Source organism: Paralichthys olivaceus, chromosome 3 (assembly GCF_024713975.1).
Source record: "Paralichthys olivaceus isolate ysfri-2021 chromosome 3, ASM2471397v2, whole genome shotgun sequence".
Taxonomy (NCBI): Eukaryota; Metazoa; Chordata; class Actinopteri; order Pleuronectiformes; family Paralichthyidae; genus Paralichthys; species Paralichthys olivaceus.
This window is the reverse complement of record NC_091095.1, coordinates 9,172,417-9,200,312: the sequence shown is the minus strand read 5'-3', so window position 1 is coordinate 9,200,312 and position 27,896 is coordinate 9,172,417. Positions and strand designations below refer to the sequence as shown.

At 41.5% G+C, this 27,896-nt stretch overlaps 1 protein-coding gene and 1 long non-coding RNA gene across 11 annotated transcripts in view; one reads left to right on the top strand and one right to left on the bottom strand.

Annotated features, from left to right (window-relative positions):
• Positions 1-27,896, top strand: part of camsap2a (calmodulin regulated spectrin-associated protein family, member 2a) — a 44,215-nt gene that overhangs the window by 10,395 nt on the left and 5,924 nt on the right. For 4 of the 8 annotated variants that reach the window (XM_069521859.1, XM_069521858.1, XM_020098545.2 and 1 more), the window contains exons 3-14: positions 5,888-6,049; positions 8,370-8,453; positions 13,703-13,735; positions 14,761-14,902; positions 15,834-15,973; positions 22,923-23,019; positions 23,134-23,230; positions 23,461-23,492; positions 23,607-23,676; positions 23,823-25,926; positions 27,099-27,235; positions 27,644-27,867. In XM_069521859.1, coding sequence (XP_069377960.1) covers positions 5,888-6,049; positions 8,370-8,453; positions 13,703-13,735; positions 14,761-14,902; positions 15,834-15,973; positions 22,923-23,019; positions 23,134-23,230; positions 23,461-23,492; positions 23,607-23,676; positions 23,823-25,926; positions 27,099-27,235; positions 27,644-27,867 — 3,322 coding nt within the window. Of the gene's footprint in view, positions 1-5,887; positions 6,050-8,369; positions 8,454-11,371; positions 11,389-13,702; positions 13,736-14,760; positions 14,903-15,833; positions 15,974-22,922; positions 23,020-23,133; positions 23,231-23,460; positions 23,493-23,606; positions 23,677-23,822; positions 25,927-27,098; positions 27,236-27,643; positions 27,868-27,896 lie in introns of those variants that run through there. The other 4 variants (XM_069521860.1, XM_069521862.1, XM_020098546.2 and 1 more) reach the window with 2 other exon arrangements.
• Positions 14,885-27,729, bottom strand: LOC109636673 (uncharacterized). Of its 3 annotated transcripts, none has more exons than XR_011240587.1 (4): positions 27,588-27,729; positions 27,054-27,146; positions 23,576-23,658; positions 14,885-15,255 (listed from the first exon to the last, which is right to left on the bottom strand). It is a non-coding gene; the product is annotated as an uncharacterized lncRNA (long non-coding RNA). The 3 variants fall into 3 exon arrangements; XR_011240588.1 differs by lacking the exon at positions 14,885-15,255 and adding an exon at positions 15,980-18,936; XR_011240589.1 differs by lacking the exon at positions 14,885-15,255 and adding an exon at positions 23,123-23,261.

Here is a 27,896-nt window from a genome sequence, read left to right as displayed (position 1 = left end):
TTATTACCTCTACCACGTAGGTTATCTTGTTTGTGAGCAGGATCACACTAAAACGACTAATCAGATGTCCATGAAACTTTGTGGAAGGATGGGCCAAGAAAGAACCCATTGAATATTTGACACTTTCTTTGATGTCCGAGGGAATAATTCATGGATCTTGATGAAACAAGCCAGGCATATTCAGGGGGCTGATATCTATGACTGTGTGCAATTTGGTGCAGATCCAAATAATAATGCAGATCTATACGGATTGAAATGGTCTCGTAAGGGGACTGTTGGGCCCTGGCAGAGGTATGTGCTCAAATTAAAACTGTTCATAGAAACACATGTATAATAACTTTATATCTTCCCTCTTCCTCTCCTCATGAGCAGATGTCTCACACAATCATTGTCAACCGTGATGCTGAACTGGTGACAGGTCAAATCTGGCAATGCTCTGCAGATAATCTGCAGCATGGTAGCATTTTTTTAACGAGTAATAATCGGGCATTTTCCTTTAAATTTAACCAAACATTGGAATCAAACACCCTTCATCTACCTCCATCCACACATGAGATCGTTTCAAACACGATGGAAGGGTGTGGGAGTCCAGGCGTATCTCCAAGGAAGGTCAACACTGGCTGGTAGCCACGATCCTGTCCTCAGATAGTGTTCTAAGGTTAGCTTTGAGGTTTCTATATAATTGCTAGGTTGGGTTTGGAGCATACGGAGGGGGAAGGTATGCTGCTTAAAAGCTCCACTCCCACAACTCATGCCAGACCTCACAGTTGGTATTTTGTCATTCCAAAATGTGTGTCTGGGCATGAGCACAATTGTGTATGTGAGAGCATTTTTTTTTATTTCAGCTCACAACTGGGCAGACAGTGAAAGAAGTCATGTTAAATCTCTGTTTAAAAAGGAGAAACAGAAAAGAAGGTTTTATTCTCCCAAAATGTTTCCTCATATAATGGGGGAGTTTGTCCAAAGTCAAACTGGGAAAAGTCATAATTAGTTGAATGGTTAATTTAATTTTAGTTTAAATTTAGCTTTGATGACGTTAAGCCACAATAACAACCACGGCATGTTACACCACTTTGTCCTTGAAATATTTCAACAGCCATTGGATAAATTACCGTGAAATTTGCTCCAAGTTTGTTTCCCAAAGAAAGAATCATAGCAACTTTGGTTCTCCCACAACGTTTTATAGGTTTATCCAGTACCTTGCTTCTTATAGCACTGTCAGTGTGAGCATGTTAACATGTTAGCATTTATTATTTTAGTAACTGTCATAGAAAGCACATGAAGTGGGAAGTTTATAATGTTGAGATACTGATGGGCTCAAATCGATCCAGTATCAAGGGCCAATCTATTCAATTGAATTCTATATGAATCTGTTTTTACTACATAACATCATGCATCAGCAGTGCTCAGTCAGACACGTACACAGAAGGAGACCATGTTACTGTGAGGCATCAGTGCTAACCCCCGCACAACTGTGCATATCCAGAGAAATTATAAAATAAAGATCAAATATATGCTTATAACCAAGTGAAACTTCTCTTTCAAACTCTTGCTTATTCCTTTAACTTTACAGTTCTTATGTTGACCTTCTCAAGACACCAGAGAGTGGGACAGCTGAGTGCTTTTCCATGTCCAGCTGAGTGGGTGTACAGTTACCTGAAGCTGAACAGATTCTGTGTTTTTCTGCCCGAGCCCACGAGTCTGGCCAGGAGCGCTGTAATGCTAAAAGCAGACTGCGTTTCAATATTGCATCACTCCTGAGATAATGTTGATTCACTGTCTCTGTGTTTGTCCTGAGGAGGTCCAGGAGACAGCTGGTTTGAAACATGTTCAGGTTATACCTTTTCTCTGCTCCCACTTTATCCCGATCAAAGAATCTTTAAAACTTTGGGGATCATGATTAATAATAAATGAAGCCACATCCTCCCAGTGCAATTATCCAAGGTTGATTATTAGCCACAACCCAACAGAGCCATCGAAATGTTTTTACTGTAATCCATCAGTGGAATTAAGTCTGTGTTTGTTTTAATGATTTCACTAAGAAAAAAACTCACAGATCCTTTACAGTAATGATGCAGATGTGAGTATTGTGCATGTTCCACCTGGTTCAGGCTTCAACAAGCAGCCGAAAGCTGAGAGTTCATTTAATTCACAACAGTGAGGTGAAATGCATCACACGCTGTCTTTTGTAGGTCACAGTGCTTTGTATTTGCACTTCCTTTGTGCGATGTTAAATTAGGCTTCTACATCGGATTTTCACCTCTCCTTTGTCGCTAAGGAGTCATATTAAAGATGGAGCGTGTTTGTCTATTTCCCCGGATGGAAATACTGAGATCCAGCTTTGTAACTGAACAATAAAAAACAGGATATCGACTGTGGATGAGCATCTTCTAACCTCCGGAGAAATCAATATGAGATTTACGAATGCAAACCGCGTAGACAGAAAAAAAAATAGTGTAGATTTTGGGTTTTTGTGCCTTTGTGTCCATAGTTGTTTGAATCCTCCTGACCTGATAAAATACCTAATAATTTAATAGATTTAATAGTTAACAGATAGTCTACAAAGCCAGCATGTGATAAAAAGCAGGAACAAAAGGTTCGAAAATAATCCTAAAATTAGAAAGTTGCCATACAGAGCATTATTTGAGTCTTGGAAAAAAATAATAAACCGGACTCTTACAGTTGTCTAGATACCCCAGAGCAAGACATTTAATCCCAGAGCGCTCCAGTGGAGCTGCTCATTGGCCAGCGGAGGAAGACAGAGGTTGTGGTGTGCATGCTCCGAGATATATGGAGATACGAGCAGCTATATGGGTGTGAGGTAAAGTGATGCTGAAGGGAAGCTTGTGCTCGACAGAAATAAAGGTTAAAAACATGACGTCATGAGAAAACACGGAGGAAACTGCCTTATTGCAAAAGAGGCATCGGATGATTTCAGATGGTCCCTCAGTGGCCTTCTTTGAAATTGTTCTTGCCTGGAGATGATCATATCCTTGTTGAAATACAGGGCAGATTTGTAGCCGTGCTCTGGAAACCAATAAGTGAGGCTATTAGCTCGTGTGTAGTTTGTGAGGATATTGTTTTACAGTGTTTGGACAGACTAAATGAAGGCCAATGGGAAACATCTTGACAGTGTATCATTAAATGGGGTTGGTTTGTTGCTGGGTTGCCAAATCAGAGATAGTGGAAATTAAGCATTAAGCTAATGGTGTGTTGTGCAGGAAATTCATGTCAGAGCTGTGGAAGCATTTATACTTATCAGCTGTTATGGAAGAAAATCTTTTCAGCATCCCTGGTTGTCGTGTGTTTTTTTCCCCAGATGTCGAACAGCACGACGTCAGCTGTGTTGCTGTTTGTTCTGTCATACTAACAAAGAAAGCATAAAGGGATCACACACAGGAGAGCTCACCTTCTGAACATGAATTCTTCAAGAGACAATCAAACACTTCACCAGCTACTCCAGCTTCCCCTTTCACAATAAGAGAGAAATCTCTACTGAATGGTGCGTTTTTATTTTGCCGTGGTGCTGTGCATCATCTTCAAAGAATTATTCTAATTGGATTAGCTCATGGAAAAGCCGCTGCCCCAGTATAAATATTTAGTCATCTGATTCCTGGGTGGTACATGCTAGATTCACAGGACCATAGAGACGAACAGAGGGAGCTACTAAGAAGTAAAACACACAGATCACCAGGTTTTCACACTATATACACATATCACCACGATGCAGTTAAGGCAATGTTATATTTTACTCAAAGATTTCCACATGAATCTTAATATTACTTTATATTTTACACTGCAGACTAAAGTTATTGATTGTCTCCCTAACTAGATCTGAGAGGCTTTGATTGTACCTCTGTATTTGGCTGCAGTGGAATAATGTTTTTATGCAAATCATGCATTTGCTGCTGCTTTAATTTGCCTTTCATAACATTGCACCAGATGCATGATGTTACATAGCTAGTTAGCATCGCTAATGAGTTAGCAGTAAAATAAACAAAACTAGACTTAGAAAATAGGCGAGCAAGAAAAAAGCTCATCAGTTATTGTCTGCAATGACAATAATACAAAAAAAATCTAAAATATGCACAATATGCAAGAGTAGAACGTTTTTAAATTATAAAGTAAAATGCAGTTGATGCAGATGAGTAAATAAGTGATGGGTTTAAAAGCAGTTTTGAGTTTTGTAATGGAGTCCAGTTTACACATGTGAGATGGAAGTGAATCAAAAATCTAAAGTTTGGGTGCAGCGTAGGAAAAGGCTTTGGCACCCCACGATGTGCTGAGGTTAGTAGTTGGCAGTGCCAGTCGACCACAGAGCGCAGGAGGGAGTGTACATGTCTGTCTAGGACTGAGCAAATCAAATCATGTAGAAAACAGTCTCTGGTTTGCAACAGAGTTAGAGAGAGCAAAGACTGACTGCTGGAGGGAGTGATCTCCTGTCTGAGTTTACCTTTCTTCCTCGTTATTAGCCTCCTATGTCTTTTCATCATTGTGCATCCTGTTTTTATCTAAAGAAAGATATGTTGCACAATGTAATAAGGATGACGCTGGGGACAAAATCTGTAACTTCATTTAGATTGATACAGATCTTAGGTCAAACACACCAACATGTCTGACCTTCCACATGTCTGTGACACGTGCAAGTTGAACTTTTAGCTTGATAGAGATCATGTGGAAGATGAATAACAACCAATGACAAAGTTTGTTTTTCTGCAAGATAACCCTAAAACTAAAGAATAGATTTCCATGTAACTTGGTGGAAACATGGCCCATTAAATTGTCACACATCTTTACCTTACAAACGGGCGGATCCAGGAACTTCCTTTAACATTACACGATTTTTTGATATTTTCACCATAGTCATGGATTTTGATGAAAAGAAATCAGGCATATTTTGTGGACTGATATCTATGAGTGTGTGAAATGTGGTGCAGTGAGACTGAATTTAAGTGGCATGTTGGGCCTTGGTGCCACTGTAGTTTGTCTCTGGTTGTCTGAGTGCTGTCTCAGTGTCTAATTGGTGTCTGTCATCAGGAAGACGTCTTATCCGTGTTTCTCAAAAGGCCGGCAGTCAGTGTGAGCAAAGTGGGTCGTGTAGCCAGGGATGGATGCACTTGTTTCCAGGGCAACGGCCACAAGGGGATATTAAACTGAAGACAGGCTCTCAGATGTACAGTACAGTGAAGGATATGGAGTCCAGGTCCAACGTTAAGTCACTGAGCTTTCAATGTCACCACTGCCAAACCCAACTTACACTGTTGTGTTAATGCATTGATTCTCCATAACTTTAGAATGTAACTTTCAGAACAGGAACTCATTACAGAATACTTCCAAAGCTTATTACAAGGCTAACTGAACTATTTGCAGTACAATCTATCTGTCACAGAGGGAGTGATATATTCTCAAACCAGTCTTTTAAAATGAAGGAGCCATTTCGTCCTGATGTCTGACGATGTGACATAAGGACTTGGATTTGTTTGCAGGACACAGTATCCTTTATGCTTTGTTACCATGATCCTGATAATAATAATCTGATTTCACTATCGTCTGAAAACTCAATCTCACTGAGATTAAAACATGATTTAAAGTTCAAACCCTCTCAGCAGCATGTTCTGATCTTTCTCTTTAGGTGAAATTTCAAAGGCGTTTTCTCATTTTCTCATCACACACAATTTTACACACCGAGCCTTTTTTTACTTTGCAGTTGTGTTTAACTAAAAACAGATGATGGAGGAATGTACACTCGTGTTATTGCATTTCCTCTAAAGTAGCAGTGACTGTGAGCAAATATACAATGTGCAGGAAATTGAACATCTGCTGGTATTGCTCGCTGCCTCTGTTTTTTCACCCTCTAAATCTTTCTCTGCGTTGTCCACTCTTTCAGAGCGCCCACCTGGCGATGATCGACACTCTGATGATGGCGTACACGGTGGAGGCTGTGAGCGCCGAGAAGGTGATGGCCAGTGTTTCTCAGTATACGCCCTGTAAGCCTGAGGTGGAAATGCCATATGATACGGAAGATGCAGTGACCACCTGGATCAACAAGGTGGGTCACAGAGAATAACATGCATAACACACTATGCATGTGTGTATGAACTGAAGAACAAATACCAGATATGACGACATGGTGGTGTGTCCATATGCAAAATGCTAAATGGAAATCTTTCACAAACTATAATTTAAAAACATTATCTTGTTAGAAATAATCAATTATAACTCCCAGATAGTTAAGATTATATGCATATGATAAGTCATAAAGTCTATTTATGTGGTATTCACTTGCAAATTTATTAAAAATGGAAATAAAAGAAATATCACATTGACATTAACAATCGAAGACTTTCTGGAGGCACTGTATTTGTGTGTGATACTTTTCACCTCAACTGAAATTCACTTATCAAGATAACTCAACAGAACAGCTAAATGAACTACAGAACAGATGGATCCACGTAGGTCTGAAGTAGTTTCAGTGTCGGTCAAAGCAGACGACTTGTGCACACTCTGTGAACAAGAGAGCTTGAGCTAACCTGACCTACATACCATCACATCTGTCACACACACAACCACACCACGTCCCTGAGCCCTGAGGTCGGTGACTATAAGAAGAGCACAGGTGAACTCAGAACAAATGAGAAAACAACGCTGGAGGTGGACTGTTCCACTTTGTTACTGATACTGAGATTGACACGTGTTTTCTATACATGTCTCGTAAAGCTTCTTCATGACTCATTGTGTGTGCAGCACTATTGAAACAGGACAAACAGGAAACATGAGAATTTGACAGAGATACGTGAAACTTTTGCACTTTTTCTTTTCATGATGGCGTCCGTTAACCTTTCCAGGTCCTTGTGGCTCCTGGCCCTCTCCTATGACATATTGACTTTTAAAGACTAGTACTGATAATATTGTGTGAAGGTGCGGTTAAGTTCCATGAACTAATTAGAGAATTAGAAGGAATGAGTGTCCACCATAACAGATGAAGTCACTTGTTTGAGAGTAGCTACACTTAAAGGCCTCGCCACCCATGTACATGAGAAGTCTTCCTACTTTAATCTTTGCCTCAAAGACAAACTGTATATTGATAATGCAGTTGTTTCTGTCAAACACTGTAAAAACTGTGGTTTCCATCAGCTGTAGTTCTTTAGCCATATTTTGACAAAATGACAAAATGAGGTGAATGATTGTTTGGGTGATCGATATCCAATACACATTGTATTGGAAAATCAGAATATAGTTATTTTCTAAGCCACATATTTTCTGTACAAAGTCTGTGTTTAAGGTCTTTGATTTCCTGTAAGTTAAAAATCTATTACAATAATAAATATAGACGGGTTTGACTGGAACTGATAATGCTCCTATCGTGATGCCTGGTCAGGGCAAGTTATTTATTATTACTCATTTTTAATTAAGTCTCTTTAGGAGCTACAAGGAAATGAACGCAGACTTTTTAACCATTTCATAAAAAATAATACAGCAAATATCCCGTGCAAGGATTTTCCCACCTCGTTTTAAGGAAGTGGCCGTCCTCATGGCCTACATGTGCAGATGGTTCTGACTCCTTCAAACAGAGATACAAGGTCTGTTTACATTCTTCTAGAAGGAACTCTGGACTGCTGCCAGCTCTGAGTTTCACACACACCCACACACACACACACACACACACACACACACACACACACACACACACACACACACACACACACACACACACACTATATCTACCAGGAGGTGTGGTCTTGGGGTCCCACTGGTCGGACATATGGCTCTCTGTTGGAGTCCCTGTGCGTTTTAAACGGTCCAAAATCCACCAGCTTAAAAAACTGATTTCTGCTTTAACTTGATCCAGATTTCTTCTTTAGCTTCACAGACTACGAGTTTTCCAAAGTGCACGATTGAATGAAATTAAATAAGATTCAATTTGACTCGGATTCAGTTTAAATGCGTAAAACTCCCACAATGTATGTCTCTAAACACAGACCTCTATGTTTTATCCTTAAAAATAGTGTTAAAGTGAAATGATGAAAAACAGTTGATAGCATGGTCACACTATTGTCATACGTGTTTATTCCACAATCTAATTAAATTCAATTAAATTCTTCAGTATCGACTGTATGCTAATCCTTCAATGTTATACTATGGATGCTAAAATTTCAATCTAAACTTTAACTGAATTAACTATAGAGGCAAAATTTTAACAATAAACTAAATTAAATTTTAATCTGATTACTCTTGATTTCTCTTTGAATGAGATCAATATGAATTGAAGATGAAGCAACAGTTTTAGTTTGCTGACTATATTGGATTTCCCTTATTGATGCTGGGGCTGGATCAGTGAAGTTTAATCTTGGTTGTTCTCCCTCTCCCAGGTGAATGAATATCTGAAAGACACCGTGGCTCAGGAGCAGAGGAAGAAGGAGACGCAGAGTGACGAGCCTGCTGGGAGTCCTCGGGTGGGTTTCCTCTCCTCTCCTCTCCTCTCCTCTCCTTTCCTTTTCTCTCACAGCTTTAATACTTCACATGAACATACAGACATTTTAGATGGACAGTTTGAACCAAGCTAACTGAAATCCCTGGCTACACTTAATGGATTTACAGCAGCAGTCGTCTTTTGACTGACAGTATTTATCCCAGGCTTCTGCGTCACTTTGATATCCGAGCGCAGTTTCCTCGACGGAACTTAAAGCTGTTCAACTTCAGCCGCCATTGAGGAAAATCTCACTCACACTCACTGCGCCTGAGCTTTAGAGGAAGCTCAGTCCGTATTTTTGCAAAGAAACGACGGAGAAATCCAGGCTACATCTCTAATATCAGAACAAGTTTATTCCCCCTGATGACTGGACATGCTTCACTCGCTGTATGTGTTGCTCAACCAGCAGATCAGTGCTTTCTAGTCTAATTAGTTCAGCAGTCATTTAGTGCGGGATCACCCATGTTCAGGGTCCCGCCCGCAGCTCATATTTGTTATATAAGCAGTAATTTCTAACACCATAAGACAGGCTGGGTTGTCTGTTTGTGTGTATATTATGTAATAAGATACACATTACGTGTTATGTATTCGAGTAACAGGAGTAATCTGTGTTTAGATTCAGTAGAAACTCCCCTCGCAATAAATCATTCACTGATCCACTGAATAATGTATTTGTTCATTCACTGCACATAAATCAGTTGTAAATCTCTCAGAACAGTATATTAACTTAATGTGTATCATTCATGCATGCATCACTGCTCTATGGTGCTGGTACTCACTAGGCTTTGGATATTTCAGTGGTGATATAAGATCAAGTAATTGACAGCAAATCACAATAATAATATTGTGTCCACTCATTGTTCAATCCATATGTTTATAAAGCAGCCTGTTAGTTAAGCTAAGTCAAACAAATCTCTTGCTCACACCAAATTCTCAAACATTTGCATTCTTCCAGTTTCACATCTGTCATGCATTAGAAACGTCATCGACAAGCCCACTCAATCGCTGTGAATCATCCCGGACATTTACCTGCTGTATTCTCAAATGAGCTCACTCTGACATTTAACAGGTGGCTGGCAGTGACTCAGACATTTGTCTTCTGACATTCAGCCCTTCTGGACAATCTGCAGAACAATGTCCGGAGTTTGGTGAATGTCTGAAAGCAGCGTATCTCTATGGCTTCATCGTGAGCTACCAGTTCGGTTTCATTGGATTGGAGCAGCAGTGACCTCTCTCTGGTTTTTGAATGATGCAGAGGGTTTGAACAAGTTTCACTGACCCGTGAAAGTCATGAGCAGCATGTGCTGGTTAGATAACCATGCGGATGAGCAGCAGTACACTCGTCTCCCTCTTGTGTTTGCCTCATTAGTTTCTATTTTCTACCAAGGGAAGTTGCCTTTCTTTTCATCTGCACTCGACTCCTCCGCACTCTTTTCATCACCCCCCCCCCGACTGTTTTGGATCGCACCTCCTTTCCCAGCTTCCTCTGTCACAGGTTATGTCAGGCTGCACACTATGACACAACACTGTCAGTGCTTGGTTAGAAAGTTGACCTCAGGGGAAACATTGCAACCCTGTCCCACGTGTTCAGTCATGCAGGGAGCCGGAATGGAGCACTGCAGTTTGCGTGTGTGTGTATGTGTGTGTGTGTCCCAGTCCCAGGGGTGTGGTGTTTGATGCTGATGTGACCGGTCAGTGTGCAGACACAGCACTGCATGCTTCAGCTGTCCCTCACAAACACACAGGACGATGCACACACTTGTGAAGCTGAGTCAAAAAAAAATGACATCATATTGTGACTCGAATTTGTTATGCTTAATAGACAAGAAATCTTTCCAAAACATCAGTTTCTACTGTGTATAAAGGACGACATTCCTCCACTTCCTATGAAAACAGAGCCAACATATCCAGACCATTTTAAACTTTTGACATCACTGGTAGCCAGAGTTTGACCAGTGGAGAATGTGTTGTTGCAGCAGTATCGAGGTTTTTCTGATACACATGCTCAACCAGTCATGAGTCAGTCTCAGCTGTCAATCATGACATCTCAAACTAAGAATTAACAGAGTGAGTAACAAAGTGAGGAAAAGTTTTCCGACAGAAAACAGTTATAACCAGTTCAAGTTCTGATATTTGTTGGACCATTTTAAAACCACTCTGCATGCTTTGTAGTCAGGACAGTTTTCAAACGTTGGTTTTTGTCTGGACTTCAGGGCCTCGCTGCCTCCAGCAGGAGACGTTGCGTAATAACCACTCGTTGGCAGGAGAAGCACAGACAGTGTTTTGGCCATTTGAATTTCAATAATGCTGCTTCATCATTTATCGATGTCCTTTTCAATTTCAGAGTTTTATAACTTTTCCTGTTCGTTATGGTGCAAGTGCCAAGTCTCTCAATGTCCATATCAGTTACAAAACAGAAATTATGGACACAATCTGTATTGGAGGATCATGAAACCAACTTATTATGCTTATGACCCACAACCATTCTCTGCCTCTGCAATCAGACCATTTATATTTATATCATGTAACTTTTCATAATAAAAAATATGCTTTTGCTGATTAGCAGCTCCATCTACTTTCCCTCTGACCCCCCCCCACTCCATCTGTCTTTGCAGTACGACTGCAGTGTGAGTCACACAGGCAGCTTCTACCTCGATTAGACGTAAGAGAGAGACATGTCTCCTCTGAGCACAACACTGTGGAGCTTTTACTAGGGCAACTGTGTTTTTATTGGGTGAGGGTGGTTGGAGGGTAATGGGTGGTGGCGGGGTGCCCTGCAGAGGCAGCGTCAGGACAGAGAAGAGAAGGACTAATCCTGTTAAGTTGCAAAAGCTGAGCTGCAGCTCAACTGGACATGTCTGGCTTCAGAGGATGAACTTTGACGGGAAGAGGCAGAGTCACAAGATGATTGAAGTGGGGTAGGGTGGGGTGTGTGTGTAAATATAGAAGTACTATTACTGTTTATGTGGTGTGTGTGTGTGTGTGTTTGTGTGTGTGTGTAAGGAGATGATGGATTAGGGCCCTACCTCTCCCCAGGGGTTTGATTGGTGATTGTATCAGATTTTAAACTCTGTCTGACCGTTCTTACCCCTCAGTTAAATCATTACTTCAGATGCAGTCAGTCAGGAAGTGAGGTTTAATGTGACATGAACTATAAATACCCTTTGAAAATCCGCAGGGCTGCAGCAGTGGGTCGTTTAAGTATCAGTTCTGAGAAAAACTATTAAATTAAATATAATCCTTGAATAGACATATAGTGGAATCTTCAATCTCAGTTGTTTTTTTAGAGGAGACATATTTTGCCCGTATTCAGGGTCATGATTTTAATTTGGGTTAATACTTGAAAAGGTTTACGTGCTGTAATGTTCAGAAAACACTTCACTCTCCTCAGACTGGCCGTTGCTGCAGCTCCTCTCCTCAGCCTCTGTCTTTAAACACCTGCTTTTAGCTCTTGTCTCTTTAAGGCCCCCCCACCTTCGAATAACGCCCCAGTCTGCTCTGATTGGACATATCATAAAAAAAATGATGCTGACATACTGTGATATTTCATTGCCAAATGGCAGAATCTCGTGCCATTCTCCCCTCCCGCCCACGGAATGTTCGACTCGTCCTGTGAGTCAGCACTGACTTTGTGAGGTCATGTGTTGGAGAGTGCAGCCTTAGTGTGGTGAGGGGAAGTGAGGGCAGAGATATTCTGTCCCACTCTCTGCCTTCAAACACACTGAATGAATGTCAGTGCACTACAGGACTCAGGAAGTCCAGGGATCTGCCTTCTTCTGAAATTATGACCATGTAAGTGACTCGAATAAGTATTTCCTCACTATAACCTTCCATGAGATGAGATAATAAATATACAGAAGATGCTCATCAATCATTTCTCCTGCCCACTATAACCTGATCTGTGAGTTCTCTGTTTATTTGATGAGAAGCCCGCTTCAGTCACATTCATGCTGTGGTATCAGTTTCCTTTCACTGGCAAACAGATACAATTGATTAACTAATATGTTGCAGATTGGATTAAATTCAGTATTTTTCCACTGATGGCATCAGACTCAAATTACCATTCACACGGTTGTGACGTTAATCAAATCGGGAGAATCCAAGCATGTGACGATTGATCTGCTCATCCTGTCGTTACCTTTATTTTGGAGGCTTTTGGTACAAAGCGGCTGGATTTTCTCACCAGTCACAGCTTCTCTTTGAAGCTGAGGACTCACCCGCCACCGAGTGACACTTACATTTAGTTCTTTGATGCTTCCAGGTTGTGAGGGAATGAGCCGTGACTGAGGCAAGAATTCTCCTCTTCTGGAATCAGCTTACACTGACAGTTTGGTTTTATATTTATACTGTGGGGGGTTTTACTTGGTTTCCTCTAACTGCTGTAGTTCATTGGCTTTTTTGTCTTTCGCCTCAATGAAATACATTTTGTAATTTTGTTGGTTCCATTAATTGACGATTTATTCTTCTCTGCTATTTCTACTTTTAACCTCTGAACACATTTCCTGTCTCAACACGTCCTCAGTTTCTAACAGGAATGGCACAGAGAAGAGTTCACACCTCCGCTCAGGCCCAACACTTCCTTTAAATCCAATCAAGCTGCACCAAACTGCACACTCATAGATGTCAGTCCTATTAATATGCCATTTGTTTTCACCAAGTTTCATGGAAGTAGTTCAGTAGTTTTTGCAAAATCCACAACAATATTTTGTAATTCGTACCAGACAAAACTGTGAACTGACAACTTACAGCAATTGTGATAAGGCGTACTACAACTGAAGCATCAAGCACAAAAGATGCGACCAGTTTAATTTACATCCAGGCTTCAAACACAGGTCACCTGAACTCTAATGATTCAGTCTCTTTGTTTTATATGCCGTTTGAAATTATTCTTCTGTTTCACTTTTCACACTGATGAGGTTTAGGAGACATCCAGGGGAAAGGGATGATGTTTTAATTACCAGTGACAGTTTATTTGAGTGAATGTGGTCGTTATTTTGCACAGTACAATAAAAATACATGCTTTCTATTCTGTTCTCTTCTCTTCTCTGCACTGAAGGCAAAGATTTATACTGAAAACTCAACACCACGTTACATAAAACACAATTTCACACTCCTCTTTGCTTTCTCACACCTGTCATGTCTCTCCTTGTATTACTAATCGCATTACTAACTAATCTCACTAACAGGTATTTCTCTGTTGTTGTTGTTTTGTCTGTTGCTTTGCCGATGCAGTCTCCAACCAAGTGGTACATGAAGCTTGTGCCTGTAAGTCTACGCTCTCTCATCTGCGTATCCATAGTGACCGTCTCTCCCGCCTCCCTGCCTCCATTTGTCTTGTCATCGTTTTATCACGAGTGTGCATCAGCCTGTGACTCACTGTTACTTAAATACAGCTTTTCTCAATCACGCTGGGTTTTCAAGAGGAAGTGATCCATTGTGTTAAAGATGTATTTAATTTGAGCTATTTGACAAGAGAAAGCAGTAGAGTGTGAGTCATCAGTAATCTCTTTAGAGTCTATGAATTGCTGTTTAATATAACGTCATATTTATTGAAATCTGAGGTTTTAAATAGGAACATGTGCATTTGAACGCTTCCCAAACATACTTCCTTTTATGCTAATAAGGTTCTTGCCAGTGGAACAAGAAACCCTCAGGGAATCACTGAAGAGGTCCAAAGAGATGAGCCCAAAAATGTGAAAAAGCTTAATTTTATTAGAATTTCATTTTTACAGATGAGACGTTTGGGGGCATTTTGCATGAAATGATTTCAGAGAGAGAGAGTCTCTGCAGCAGCACTCACTGCAGAGCCTCTTGTCTCTTTTCACTGCATGAATGTGTAGATATCCTTATGTTCATGCACCCACTGTTACTGCACATATAAAACTGACACTTGACGAAGCAGTTTGGTTTCTGTAAGTTTTATTTAAATACTCTGCATGTCGAGAGGCTTTTTATTTAGATCTTTATCCAAACATTAGTTCGCACACCATCTGGAAACATCAATGGAGCCGGCGTACTCGCTGCGGCAGTGGGTGTTTGCTTCCTCTCAGCGGGCTCACTATGGCTGTTGTTAACAGTTGAAACATTGTGGTGCTCATTCTGTCAGGATCCAGAGGCACTTGATTACTTTCATACATGAGTAGATCCAATGATGCCTCATTGCGTTTCAGACTGTCGCTGCTGTTTTGAAGAAGTCATGGTCGCACCATTACACTGTACATGACAACACCTTCCTCTATATAGTTGATGTAGATGTAGTCTGGGTAATGCTGGTGTTTTATGTCACGCAGGCCCGGTACAGGAAGGAGCAGGCCTCGACCCTGTCAGGCCCCTGGATCCCCCCTGTGGACAACCTGCTGAAGGACAGCACAGACGGCTCGGCCCTGGGTGCTCTGCTGCACTTCTACTGTCCTCAGCTGCTGCCGCTGGAAGGTGAGGTTGGGGATGGTAGATAGGTGGGTGGGTCAGTGGGAAGCTTTCAGTTGAAGCGTTTTCACATATGAACAACGCAGCAGGAGATTCTCCAGGTCTGACACATTCAGAACAACAGGAAAATGTTGAGGTGAAGGGTGAAGTCTGGGTAGAGCAGCAGGAGGCAGGACACGACGTATAAACTCCGCTGTGGCAATCACGCGTTTGTGTTTATATCACATGGACAGCGCTGTCGGCACTCATTGTTAAAAGCTCTCGACATCTTCAGATTCTTGCTCACTGTAAATTTCCCAGACATCTTCCTGCGATGGTAGTTTTAGGGGAGAGTTGAGTGAAGTATTTTTCTGCAGGTCCTGCAACAAAGTGCAAGAGAGGGCAAGTTCTTTAGTTGTGGATATTTTCCACCTTCCAAACTCTTTCTTCTTCTCCTTTTTGCTGTTCATTGAATGGAAAGTACTGACATGTTTCCAGTGATTCTGCCTCATATTACCCGAGCTGTTTTTATTCCTCATTCATTTTCGGTGTTAGATATTTATATTATTCCAGGAAAGGCAGTTAGTTACAGTGTTTGATACAGATTTGTGTCACTGTGTCCACCTCCGTCTGCACACAGTCACATCACCCTGCTGATCACACAATCACTCATCTAAACTGAAAACATCAGGAGAACAAAAGATCAAGTCGACACCTTTTAAATGCGTTAACTCACGGCTCCACCCACTGATTGATGTGTCTCAGTTATCTGTCGTGATTGGTCAGACACCAACAAACCGTCACACTGACACACCTCAGCAGCTCTTTAGTGAAATATCCCCAACACTGTTTTTAACACATCTCTGATCATAGCATCACCACTAGCACTTTACAACCAGAGCCCTTTTACTTTGACGACCCTGACCCTGACACACGATGGCTCCCTCTGCCCTCCCAGATGTTTGTCTGAAGGAGAACATGACGCTGGCCGATCGGCTCTACAACCTGCAGCTCATTCAGGACTTCTGCAAAGACAACCTGAACAGCTGCTGCCACTTCAGCCTGGAGGACATGCTCTACGCCTCCTCAACCGTCAAGGTACCAATCAGAAACAACACAAAGTTTGAATTCCACAATTAAAATATTCACTTTATATCTGAAATTAACTCATCCTCCATCCTGTTGTAAACCTTTTAAGTTTAGTTTGTAAGTGAGTAAAAAAAATTGTTTATACAGATTACTACCATCAGTTTAGTTTCTTTTTAGTTTTTTGTTCGTAAGCAAGATAAAAATAAACGACTTAATGGATTTCCATGAAACTTGGTGGAAGGATGTGGCATAGGTCAGAGAGGAACCAGTTCAGATTTGGTGTTGATCCGGATCAGGGAGCGGATCCAGTAAATTCTTTTTAATAAATTATTTTAATAGAATAATTCATGTAAAAAAATTGTCATATTTAGGTGAATGATATGTATGAATGTGTGAAATTTGGTGCTGCTTGATTGAATTTAAGGGAACTGGGCTTTGGCTGAGGTTTGCGCTCAACTGAGTGATATTCTTGTTGTTAAATTTATTTCCCTGTGTAAAAGTTTGTATTTTGAGGCACGAGCTGGTCTCGTAATTTGAGCTTTGAGACACTTTCTGTTCTTACTAAATATCAAAATGTGCAGAAACAACGTGTGTCACATGACATCGTGGAAAAGCTCGGACCTGACACGTTTTATGAAACTAATCCTGTCTGCCTGTTCGGCATCGAGACATTCTCTGGGAAATTGCTTTGAAAGTCAGTGTGTAAGAGTCGTTACAATCTCTGAGAAATATCTGTCAGGGTTTACACAGTGAACAACTGTCCTTTTTAAAATGTAGCGTGTGTGTGTGTCAACAGAAAGGAGTTATATGCCAAGGGTAGGTAGTGGAAAAACCACCAGCAATGTGACCTCATATACACTGTTGTTAAACTAAAAATCCAAATAAGAGGAAAAAAGATCAAATGCAGGTCTTAGTTGGAACATTTACAGAATTACACACAAATCCAAACGTCCAAATGTGAATTTAATGGTCGTTTCCATAAGCTGACACAAATCCCATTTGTGCAAATTCATTCACGGAGTTTTGACTTAACAAATTAGAGAACCAGATGGCCCAGTATCCAGTAAGAGAGGCTAAATGAAACAGGAGAATGGAGAAGCTCTGTTGGTCAGTGTGGTGACTCATGCTGTGGAAAATCCATCACTCCAAACTATTCTGTCTTCAGCAACCACAAGCTTGGAGAGCGTTCTCAGCCTGCTCTCTTAACATGCCTTTTCTCACACTCTCTTTATTCATTTCTCTCATTTACATTTCATTCTTTATCCATTATTTCCTTCCTTGTCTTTGTTTACCTCATTTTCGTTTCAAACTTGTCCTGTCTTTCTTAAACCCTGTTTTTTTTTGTTTCTGTGAGTCAAATGTTGTCCTATCATTCTCTGTCTCTCTGTATCGAGTTTGTCTGCTGCTGATATGTGATTATTGATTTGAAGTTTCAGGTTATATAAATGTTTTGATGCTGCTGGAGTGCATGTTGCAGAGACAGAGCGAGGACACTGTACTTTACAGAAAACTCACGCCCTGTCCTACTTTTCTTTCTTTCTTACCACACACTCACTTGAGATCAGCTATTAAGTCAGAAAACGTTATTGTTTTTGACTGGCAGAGAGGACAAAGTGCTGAATTGCTGTCCGTCTCAAAAAAAGGAAGATTTCCAGCAGTTTTCCTTCTTCTCTTATTTTTCTTCCTTTATAAGGCATGTCTCACTTTCAATACTTTCACTAAAGGGGAAAATGGCTCTTAATTTTGAGAAACACATGCTACACTGGCTTGTGTGTGATGCACACATCAAAAAGATTGTTTCACATATGCAGCAATTAGTTTAGTTGCTGCAGGAAATGTTACCTTTTCATAAAGTAGCTTTAATTACCACTTGAGTCCACAGTTCCCACAACACCCCCCAAACAGCCACTGCCACTATTATGTTCCATAAAAAGCATAATGGCTACCACAGTCAGGACATGTTAGTATTTGTCTGGTGGTTTGGTGTCTGTGTATTTTTGCCTGTCCTTGTGTGTCTGTATCTAAATGTGTTTTTTGCCTGAGAGCTGCATACGATGTTAAAAACAGTTGATGTGCCAGGATGACTTTGACTTTGACTGTCCCCTCAGCTCGTCCTCTGCTGCAGGACAGTTGATCTCAGCAGATAAAATACAGGTCACTGACCAAACATCAGCATACATCACTCATTTAGCCATGTTTCTATCCTTTACACACACGTGTTAAGTCAGTCAGCCAAACTGTCTGGGCATTGATGACAAATGTAATAGTCATAATATTTCAGGAAACAATTGGAATTGTTTTTTGTGTTAATTTAAATCATATTTCATGTCCTATCCATTCTCGCCATGTTAAACAAAGTGACAAACAATTCCTGGAATCGCAGCAAAATTTAATTGCTTCTTACTTGTCACATGCCCCGTCCCTCCACAAGACTTCATGAAAATCAATCCAGAAGTTTTTTAGTAATCCTGCTCACAGACAGACAGACAAACAAACAAACAAACACGGGGCAACGGAAGCAAAAAAAGAGACCCTTCACTCAACAATCTTCAAATTCTCTTACAAACAATATAAAACTACAGAAAGTTAAAATAGATTAGTGCAGATGCTCAGTAACAGCACCAGCCATATTAATATTTGTACTAATGTTATAGTAATATACGGTATATACAAAAAAAAGAATCTTAACATCCCACCAACCTAACACAACATGGTAGAAATGAGAGTGAGTCATGTGAAACAGCCTGTATCAGTATTTTTGCTGACACTGACTTCACAGGGGATAAACAGCACGGCAGCGTTACTGCCTGAGCAGCAGCAGCAGAACTGCATCTCACAGAACCAGTCAGTAACCTTGACCCAGTTTCCAGGTAGACTGCACGTCGTGTCCCTTCATGCTAATGAAGACCTTATTATAGAGATGGAGCTGAGTCGCAGATGGGAGGGGAGGAGAAGGGAGGTGCTGATGCAGACTAAATGGGAAACAGGAGAGAGGAGACGAGGAGGAGTGATAACAGAGTTTAGAGAGGAGGCTGAGGTGGGAAAGGAGAGAAACTAAATGATGTGTTTAGACTTGTCTGACACTGAATCATGCCCACACACACAAACACAGACATACACACAGACGCACACACAGTATGACAAACTGCTTGTTTTCCCATCAGATCCAAATGGAGATTATTACATCGAAAAGGAGGTTGTGTTTTCACCCCTGTCCGTTTGTGTGATGCTTGGTTTGATTGTAAACAAGATTAGACAAAAACTACTGGATGGATTACCACAAAACTCGGTTAAAACCAATTAAATTCTATCTATTTTCTCTTATTAAATAATTTCTCTAAGATTAATTAAATAATTTGAATCTTGACAAAAAACTAATATTGATGAGTGTGTGCAATTTGCTGCAGATCCAAATAAAAATCTGGATCTAATGAATTTAAATGTGGTTTCATAAGGAGACTGTTAGGCTTTGGTAGTTCTCAATTATAATCTATCACATTTAAATTGTCATTGAACTATACAGATATTTTACATGATCAACCAACATGTGCCGTTTTATGCTAATTAGGATTTCAACTAACGAGCTCAATCTCCAGATTTGATATATTGACCTATATAGATGTTTTCTTGGAATTGTCATAAAACTTCTATCATATTTTACTAGGACCTTGTTCTGTCTGACCAACAATAAAAAAAATAATAAAGATATTTCACTTACTTAATAACAAAGTAAAGGCAGTGAGTCCAAACGTTAGAGGGAATTGAACAAGGCTATGTTTTGTTTTCCTTGAAACATGTCTGAATCAATTCAAACTTAAGTAATTCTTACATTATTGATGAGATGAAATATCAAACCACGAAAATTAAACCTAACATGACAATTAATCATTAGAGGGGACACCTCAGTTCAATTTAAACATGATGACCAGACTGAAGCCGATGTGATTCAGACACTTTATCCTATTATCTGAAGACAAAGAGATTCAGTATGTGCAGAAAAGTAAGAGTATGAATCCTCCTCAGTCCACATTCTGCTCAGCGTGCATCAATAAGAGACAATAGATCCCAACCCCCTGAGTCTCTGAATACACATTACTGAAAACCATTCCTTCCTAATGGACGCCGGGACAGTAAATCACGTCAACACACTCCCATCTACTGGCTCTTTGTTTAATTAATTCACAGCACATCTAAATTACCATCTGTGGATCCGAGGAGGCGAAGGAACGAAATTCACACTCTTTGGGTTTTTTGCCTAATTACTTATATTTTGTTCAGTGGACATGCTGAGGTTGCTCTGATGAAGGCAGTTAACACACTTCCTGTAAATCATGAGATGTCTCTGAAACGTCAGTTAATCATGTATTTACAGCGTTTGAGATGTGCAGCAGTAATATGATGAGCTAACTCCTATTAGCTGATATACATTTATTTAGAACCAGAATAAACCTCAGTTCCTACATCACTAGCAAATAAGAGGCACAAGTGTTATTTAAGCTTCTAGACTATATCATGATACCATGATCAGTTCTACTCCGGCCTCTTTAAGATTCTTTATATTTTGTTTTCTGCAATTAGAGATGTAGCGTAAACTCTTTTCCTGACGGGCAGCTGGAGGAGGCCTGATTAACTTGGCAGTAAATCGTGGGTTTTCCAGATTGGAGTGAGTCTGTGTGCAGGGCCTAGATCCTTTAATCAACCTTCTGGCCCAATGATTGTTGACATTAATGCCCCGCGGACGCTCAGGGTGTGGCTGCAGGTCTCTAGTCTTGCTGAGTGGGATAATACAATTTGCAGGAGTGGGACCTGCTGTTTTGTATTTGTAAGCATGTCGAGGCCTTTATACAGCCAGTGCGTTAAAACGTTAAATGGTGTGTGTGAGTGTGTGCATGCTTGGTGCATGTGTGTGCTGTTTGGGCCCATCCCCCAGAGCGAATTTAACCCCCCCTCCTTTGAGCTCTTCTAGTGATCTCCAATCAGGTTCCTGTTTTCATTCTAAGAGTGACGCAGTCTGACGCTCGGATCTGGCAGCGCTGCAGCCCACGAGGTAGAAATGCCGGTCAGTGGGGACGTAGTGACGGGTGGTATTAAGCGTTAACCCTCACACCTGGTGTGCCAGTAGTAGTCTGACGCACAGATGGGAAGAGAGAAGTGAGGTTGGATTACAGCCACCAATCTGGACTGAACAGAAGAGAGGAGATTGTTGTCTCTCTGTGTCTCTTCCTTCTTTTTTACATCTTAACAATGGGAGTTCTTCAAATGCTGAACAGATCTAAAAGGTAACCACAGCCTCAGTGTTTGACGTAGTGTTTGTTAGAAAATCGGTGTTTATCCAAATAGAAGAAAAGAAAATGTAACTCAAAACACGGGTTGAAAAGGACGATGACACACTTTTAACTGACCCTCTAATGAAAAATTTAAACTGCATCTGTTCAGTTGTAAAGACGATAATTCGATATTTTACTTCTTAACTTGAATCACTTTTGTCTGATGTGCTCTACTTCTTTATCACCTGAAGGAGATTCTGTCACAGACACATGCACCTTCTCAGACTTTTGTAGCTCTGCACGTGGGAGGTAAAGACAAAAGAGGGGAAAAAATGTAAAATGCTGCAGTAACACTCGGGGGAGATGAGTGTTTCTGGTGTTAATTGCCTCAGCCCCTCCTGGTGAGCTTTTGGGCTGCAGTTTCGGGGCTTAAGGGGTGTGTGTATAACGTCTGTGTGTGTTGGTGTGTGTGTGCGCATGCTAGTGTGTGTCTGTTTGAGCAAAATGTTGCTGATGAGGTGAATCAGAAATCTTTAGAGCTGAGCCGTACAGCATTGTCTTTGTCTGGAGACCAGGCGCTGAGGTCGGTGAGGGAGCGTGTTTCCTCAAGGTCGTTCCTGCATCACTGCACTCATTTTTGCATAGACACATGTCTGTGCATCTGTGAGTGAGGGCCGGGATGTTCACCATAAAAAAACGGATGAGTTTTTGGCCTGATTGTTGATGAAGGATTGATGTTTAAATAATGATGGGATACATTATTTTTTTATGTATGCAATTTATCAAGATAATGATATTTATTTTAAACAAGCAGAGCAATGCCAGGAACTATTTCACACATGATAGCAAAGATATGAGTTACAGCACTTGCATAAAGCACAAACTATGTGACATTTTTTCATTACTCTTTTACTTTAGTGTTACTCTACAAAACAAATGTTATAGTCTCACATTTCAAACATCTTTACTTAGAAAATAAGCATAATATTCATAAGAAACCTCATGGGTACAGTGACTATGTCAGGTGGGTATTTATGCAGTACACAGTCCTCAGTAGAGGCTTGACCTCCTGCTGTTCGTTGACCTGATTAATGATTTGACATGACACGGCACAGCAATGGAGAAAATGCCTCCAACAGTTCTCATCTGTCTAATTCAGGCTGGCTGGTGATTTACCTGCTGAACAAAAACAAATCTGACCTTTTTATAAATTAAAAATAATCTATAAATTAGGTTAATGCTCCTCTCAACTACCACAGGTCTACTGACATTATTTACTAAGTGGATGATTGGCTTATCCCTAGCATGTGAAAAGCCATGTTACCATGTTGTCTCGTTACCTGTTAGTCTCTCTGTGGAGTCAGGGAGGCAACAATGAAATGAAATCAACCTCACTCAAGCCTGTTAAAGATATATTCCCTCATAAAATGCTGCACTGTAGTTTGATCTAGTTCTTGAGAGGATTCTCTGAAATGGAGCGAGGTTGGTGAATTATTTATACGCAGACTGGAAGATAAATATATTACTGGTATCTGTGGGGGTCAACAGAGACACCTGCTGGAGAAATAAGCACAAAGCAATTGATATCATGGATAAAGTGGCAACATTTGTCTCGTTATTGTATCATTAAGCTAATTGTTTTAATGAGACACAATTTCATGTTAGTCATGTTTGATTTTTCTCTCCTCCAGAATAACTACCTGGTGTTCATGGCAGAGCTGTTTTGGTGGTTTGAGGTGGTCAAGCCGTCTTTTGTGAAACCGAGACTGCTGGACAGTGAAGGCAGAGGCAAGTAGTAGTATTACAATCTAGCAATAGCACCAGCAGTATTGTGCCCGGTGCAGGGTATCTGTATTTTACATGAAGTACTCATATTTGAATATCTCTGTTGTATCACCTCAGAAACCTCATCCTTGTTGAAGAATATGCCAGCCATCCCCATCTCCAAGGCAACCAAGAGAAGTTTCATGGAAAGACCCCCCAGTCCCGAAAGAGCCAGGTATGTTGAAATTATGGTTTTCAATGTGACACTGTGTAACATTAATTATTGGATGTATAAACTTCTAAAAGCACAGAGCTGCTCTTTGTCAGATAACTTTATGCTGGTTGTGGGACTGATTCAGAAATTTATGTCAGATAAGTCAGTCAAATAATCATATTTATATTATATATATAAAGCATATGTATTACAATGCTTAACATTAAAATTTTCTTTATGTCCTTCTCTAGCTTGCCCCTCCGACCTCAGCCTAAAAACTCAGGTGATGTTTCAAAAGATTTATTTATTTATTTAACTTTAAATACTAAAATGTGATTTCTTACATAGCCACTCTTTGTGTCTTACCTTGCATTCTTCTTTATTCATTCTTCTGCAGGAGATATGAAGAGGTCGACCTCAATGTCTTTTGTTGATGGAAACCTCGGCACCTGGCCCAAAGAGAAGAGGTCGGTCAAATTACTTTTATAAAATATATCATATAACCAAGAGAATTAATTGTCCCACAGCGGTGTAAAAAAGACTCCTTAAATAACCTTTTTAAATTTGTTACTAAAAAAAGTAAATCATATTCTTCTTTTGTGCTTCTGTTAAGGTCTGGGCCTTACGGAGTGTCTTTCGACATCCCCTTTGACAAAGAGGACTCTGCTCCCACTCCTTTTTCCTCCACACGAGGCATGGTCAGGTCTGTCAGCACAGACGATGGCTCTGGTTTCAAGGTCCACCACCTGCCCAGAGGAATGAAGCGCAATTTGTCCTTCCAGCCAGTGAACGGTCAGAGCATTGGCATCAAGGAGGAGGGCTGCCCAGACAGCCTAGCTGGCGTGGAACCCAGCAGGCAAGCTTATCCCAACGGACATGAGGGCGTCATGGCAACAACTCCCTCCATGGAGGAGGCCCTTCAGATTATCCACAGTCCGAGCAGGCCCCCGGTGGAGGGTATCAACAACGGTTTCTTCCTGCACAGTCAGGGCCATGGGGCCAGTGGCTTAGAGCCAGTGTCAGAGTTGGACTCCAAAGGACCCTTGAGCACCACAGACACCACAGAGGTCGACACAGGCATCCACATCCGAACAGAGGACATGCTAGATGAGGATTCCTCTTTGAAAGACTGCTCCGTGAACATGGAGCTTGATATGGACACGCCAAGTCCATGCCCAAGCAGCCAGAGCAAATCCCCCTCAGGAATGAAGCTGACCAACTTTGCAGAGCAGAAGTTAAGGAAGCTCAATCCATCGGCACCAGACTCAGGGAGGGGCAGCTGCAGCTCACTCAAGACAACGCCAGAGGGCTCTGAGTTTGGCCTCCCGTTATCCGTCTCCTGGGCGCCAACCCCTGAGCACAGCCCCATCCACCAACAGACCCCACCGCCCCTTACTGTCCGGGCATCACCCACGCCTGTCCAGCTTCCACCCAATGACCCTGCTCAAGTCATGGCTACGGAGATGGTAGAGCTGAGGATGAGGCTGGAGGAGAAAAGGAAAGCCATCGAAGCACAGAAGAAGAAAGTTGAGGCTGCTTTTACAAGGCATCGGCAAAAGATGGGTCACTCAGCGTTCCTCAATGTGGTGAAGAGGAAAGGGGACGGGGCTGCGAGCGGAGAGGAAGGAGGGAAAGTTGTGGGAGAAGGAAAGGCACCAAGTCCCGTCTTTAAATTTGGGAGGAGCAAGACCGACACACCTGATGGGGCGGAGCAAAACAGCACAGCCTCCTGTTGGACAAAGTCCCCAGGAGCAGGAGAGGAGGGTGGACAAAGTTATGCTCAGCAAACCGAAGTGGACCTCACAGAGTATACACGTTCTATCGAGAAACTCAACCACTCACTAGCCTTCCTCCAGACGGAGATGCAGCGACTGGCTCAGCAGCAGGAAGTCATCATGGCCATGAGGGAGCAACAACATCAGCAGGCATGGGTCATCGCTCCTCCATACACGAACCCCTCACCACAAAAACACAGAGCTGTCACTCGATCCTCAGGACCCTCCTCTCCTGCTGACTCCCCTCATTCCACCCACCGCTCTCCAACCAGCATCAAGCGCAAATCTGCCTCCTTTCACTCACGCAATCCCCGCACCGCACGTCCCACCGAGCTCAAGCTGGCCCCCTACAACCGGGTCCTAACTGCCCCACAATCTGTTGACAGCATCCCAAGGCTGCGGCGATTTTCCCCCTGCCAGCCTTTGGCGAGTTCCTTCGTTTACATGGGGGAGAAACCGGCACGGCGCAATCCAGAGACAGTGGCCGCAGATGGAGAGAAAAATAAGGAGACGGATATCCTCCATTCACCAGAGAGGGAGATTGCCAGTATATTTGTAGGCCGCTCTCCCCCTACCTCCCTCAACCTGCGTAACAAAAGAAAGCAAACAGAGGTAGATTCGAACGGCAACCCCCAGGAAATGGAGGCACACAGCCAATCCGAGATCGCTGACATGGAGGCAGAAGACCAGAAACCCACTGTTCAGAAGTCAGCTGTAGATGTTCTGGCCCACCCTGTGGTGGAGACCTTCACGGTGACACCTACAGAGATCCCTCCCCAGCCAGAGGCCTCGAGCCAAGCCAAGAGCAGCCTGATTGAGGTTCCACTGTCAGTGGTGAAGCCACTGGAGGACCTGACACTGGATGATGGTTTGGAGATGCAGCAGGGAAATGTGGACGGCTCAGAGGAGGAGCAGAGGAAGTGTCGTGGTTTCTTCTTCAAGGTAGGTTGTTGTTTCAGAGAATTTCTGTCACCATGTCACATGAAGAATTGTTTTTCGAATCCTTAATTTTTTGTTGCATCTTCTCTATTTAAAACAAAGAAAAGGAGGATTTACACAAAAGCAAAATTATGTATGACACTGAATTCTGTCAATTATTGTATATTTATTACAATAATCATATATTACATTTTTGTAACATAGAGGCAGCATCATAAATAATAAAAACCATAGCGTGCAGTGTCCAGGTCACAGCCACTCAAAATCACTAAAAGCCTTAAAATATGTTGGTGCAGCTCGGTAAAAAAATTAATTACATGTTTGAACCTCAGGGCAGCCATGTTTGATTTTATCAGCAACCGAACATGTTCCTGACACGAGATGAAGATTGGTTCCGGAAAACTTGACAGTTGGAGAAAGCGTCATCTTCTTAATTTATGTTGGTTGTTGGACGGTTCGCTTGTCGCAGTCTGAGCTTCGATGTAGGTCAGAAAACTGGGGCTGTTGTGAATAATTCAGGCCCAGCTGTGGAAATGTGGGGTCGGAGAAGTGTTAGACTGAAGAGATGGTGAGAGTGGAAACTAACGGATGAGCAAAGGCTCTCGTGAAATACAAATCTAGATGGAACTGAATTGTACTTTGTATTTATATATATATTACATTTACAGTCATAACTTTTGAATCCAAATATAATTTTTTATTTATATCACATTCAGAATGGGTAGAGTGTGATATTTGACAGACCACACTTTTCAGCAATAATGGATATACAGATTTTTATACGTGTCTTGCAGTCACATAATGCAGATAAAGATAAAAACTAGATAAAATGAAAATGAACCTTGTCCTTGCCTAACCCAGAAAAAACTGAAACAGTCATCATTTTCACTATCTCATTTAATTACACAAAGAACAGATGACCTTTCACAGCTACACATTTCAGATTATTTCATTCATTATATCAGATAAGAAATATAAAAGTATCAGTTATAATACTCAGATAAGCCTCTTCATCTACAGCATGTCCCAACCTTTAAAGGTCGTGATAAACTGCAGATAAAACGTTTTTAGCATTATGTTATAAATTTGTAAATGACACTGATTCTTATTCTGCTGAGAACATAATTTACCCAAAGCTGTGGAAGTTGACTGGCTCTGTTTCCCTCATGGCTCAGGAGGATGGGAAGGCCGAGGACAACATGGCTCAGAAGAGGGCTGCGCTGCTGGAGAAGAGGATGAGGAGGGAGAAGGAGAGTCAGCAGAAGAAGATGCAGCTGGAGGCCGAGCTGGAGCAGAAGAAGGAGGAAGCTCGGTATGTTTACACGTCCGGAAAATAAGTCCACACACACGTCAACACACGATTATAGCAATGCAGTGTTGTTTACACATCACACTCTTAACAACTGGATGCTTTTTTGCCGTACCATATACATATGCTTTTATATATCAATATCTTAATCTGACATTCATTTTGCAAACTATTATTGATCTTTGAATCAGATGCTGTCAAAGCAATTTTCTGTTGATAGACTAAACGATTCAACATATCTTGAAACAAAACAGATTAAAAACTCCACTACACTGCAGAAAATAATAAGCAAGGTAAAAATGCTTAGTTCCTTATTTCAGTGCATAACCATGCATCCTAAACTAAAAACACTCACAGTATATGTTCTCACAGCTCTGACTCTGCTTCCCTCCCTCGGGTCTGTCCGTTCAGATTGAAAGCAGAGGAGGAGCGTCTCAGGAAGGAGGAGGACAAGGCCAGGAGGGAGTTCATCAAACAGGAGTATCTCAGGAGGAAGCAGCTCAAACTCATGCAGGACATGGACACCATCATCAAACCTCGACCAGGCGGCGGCACCAAGCAGAGGCGAGGCCGGCCCAAGTCCATCCATCGGGACAGTATGGACTCCCCCAAAACCCCTGTCAGAGCTGCCACAGGTAACCGTGGAAACAACCTGTCTTCAGGC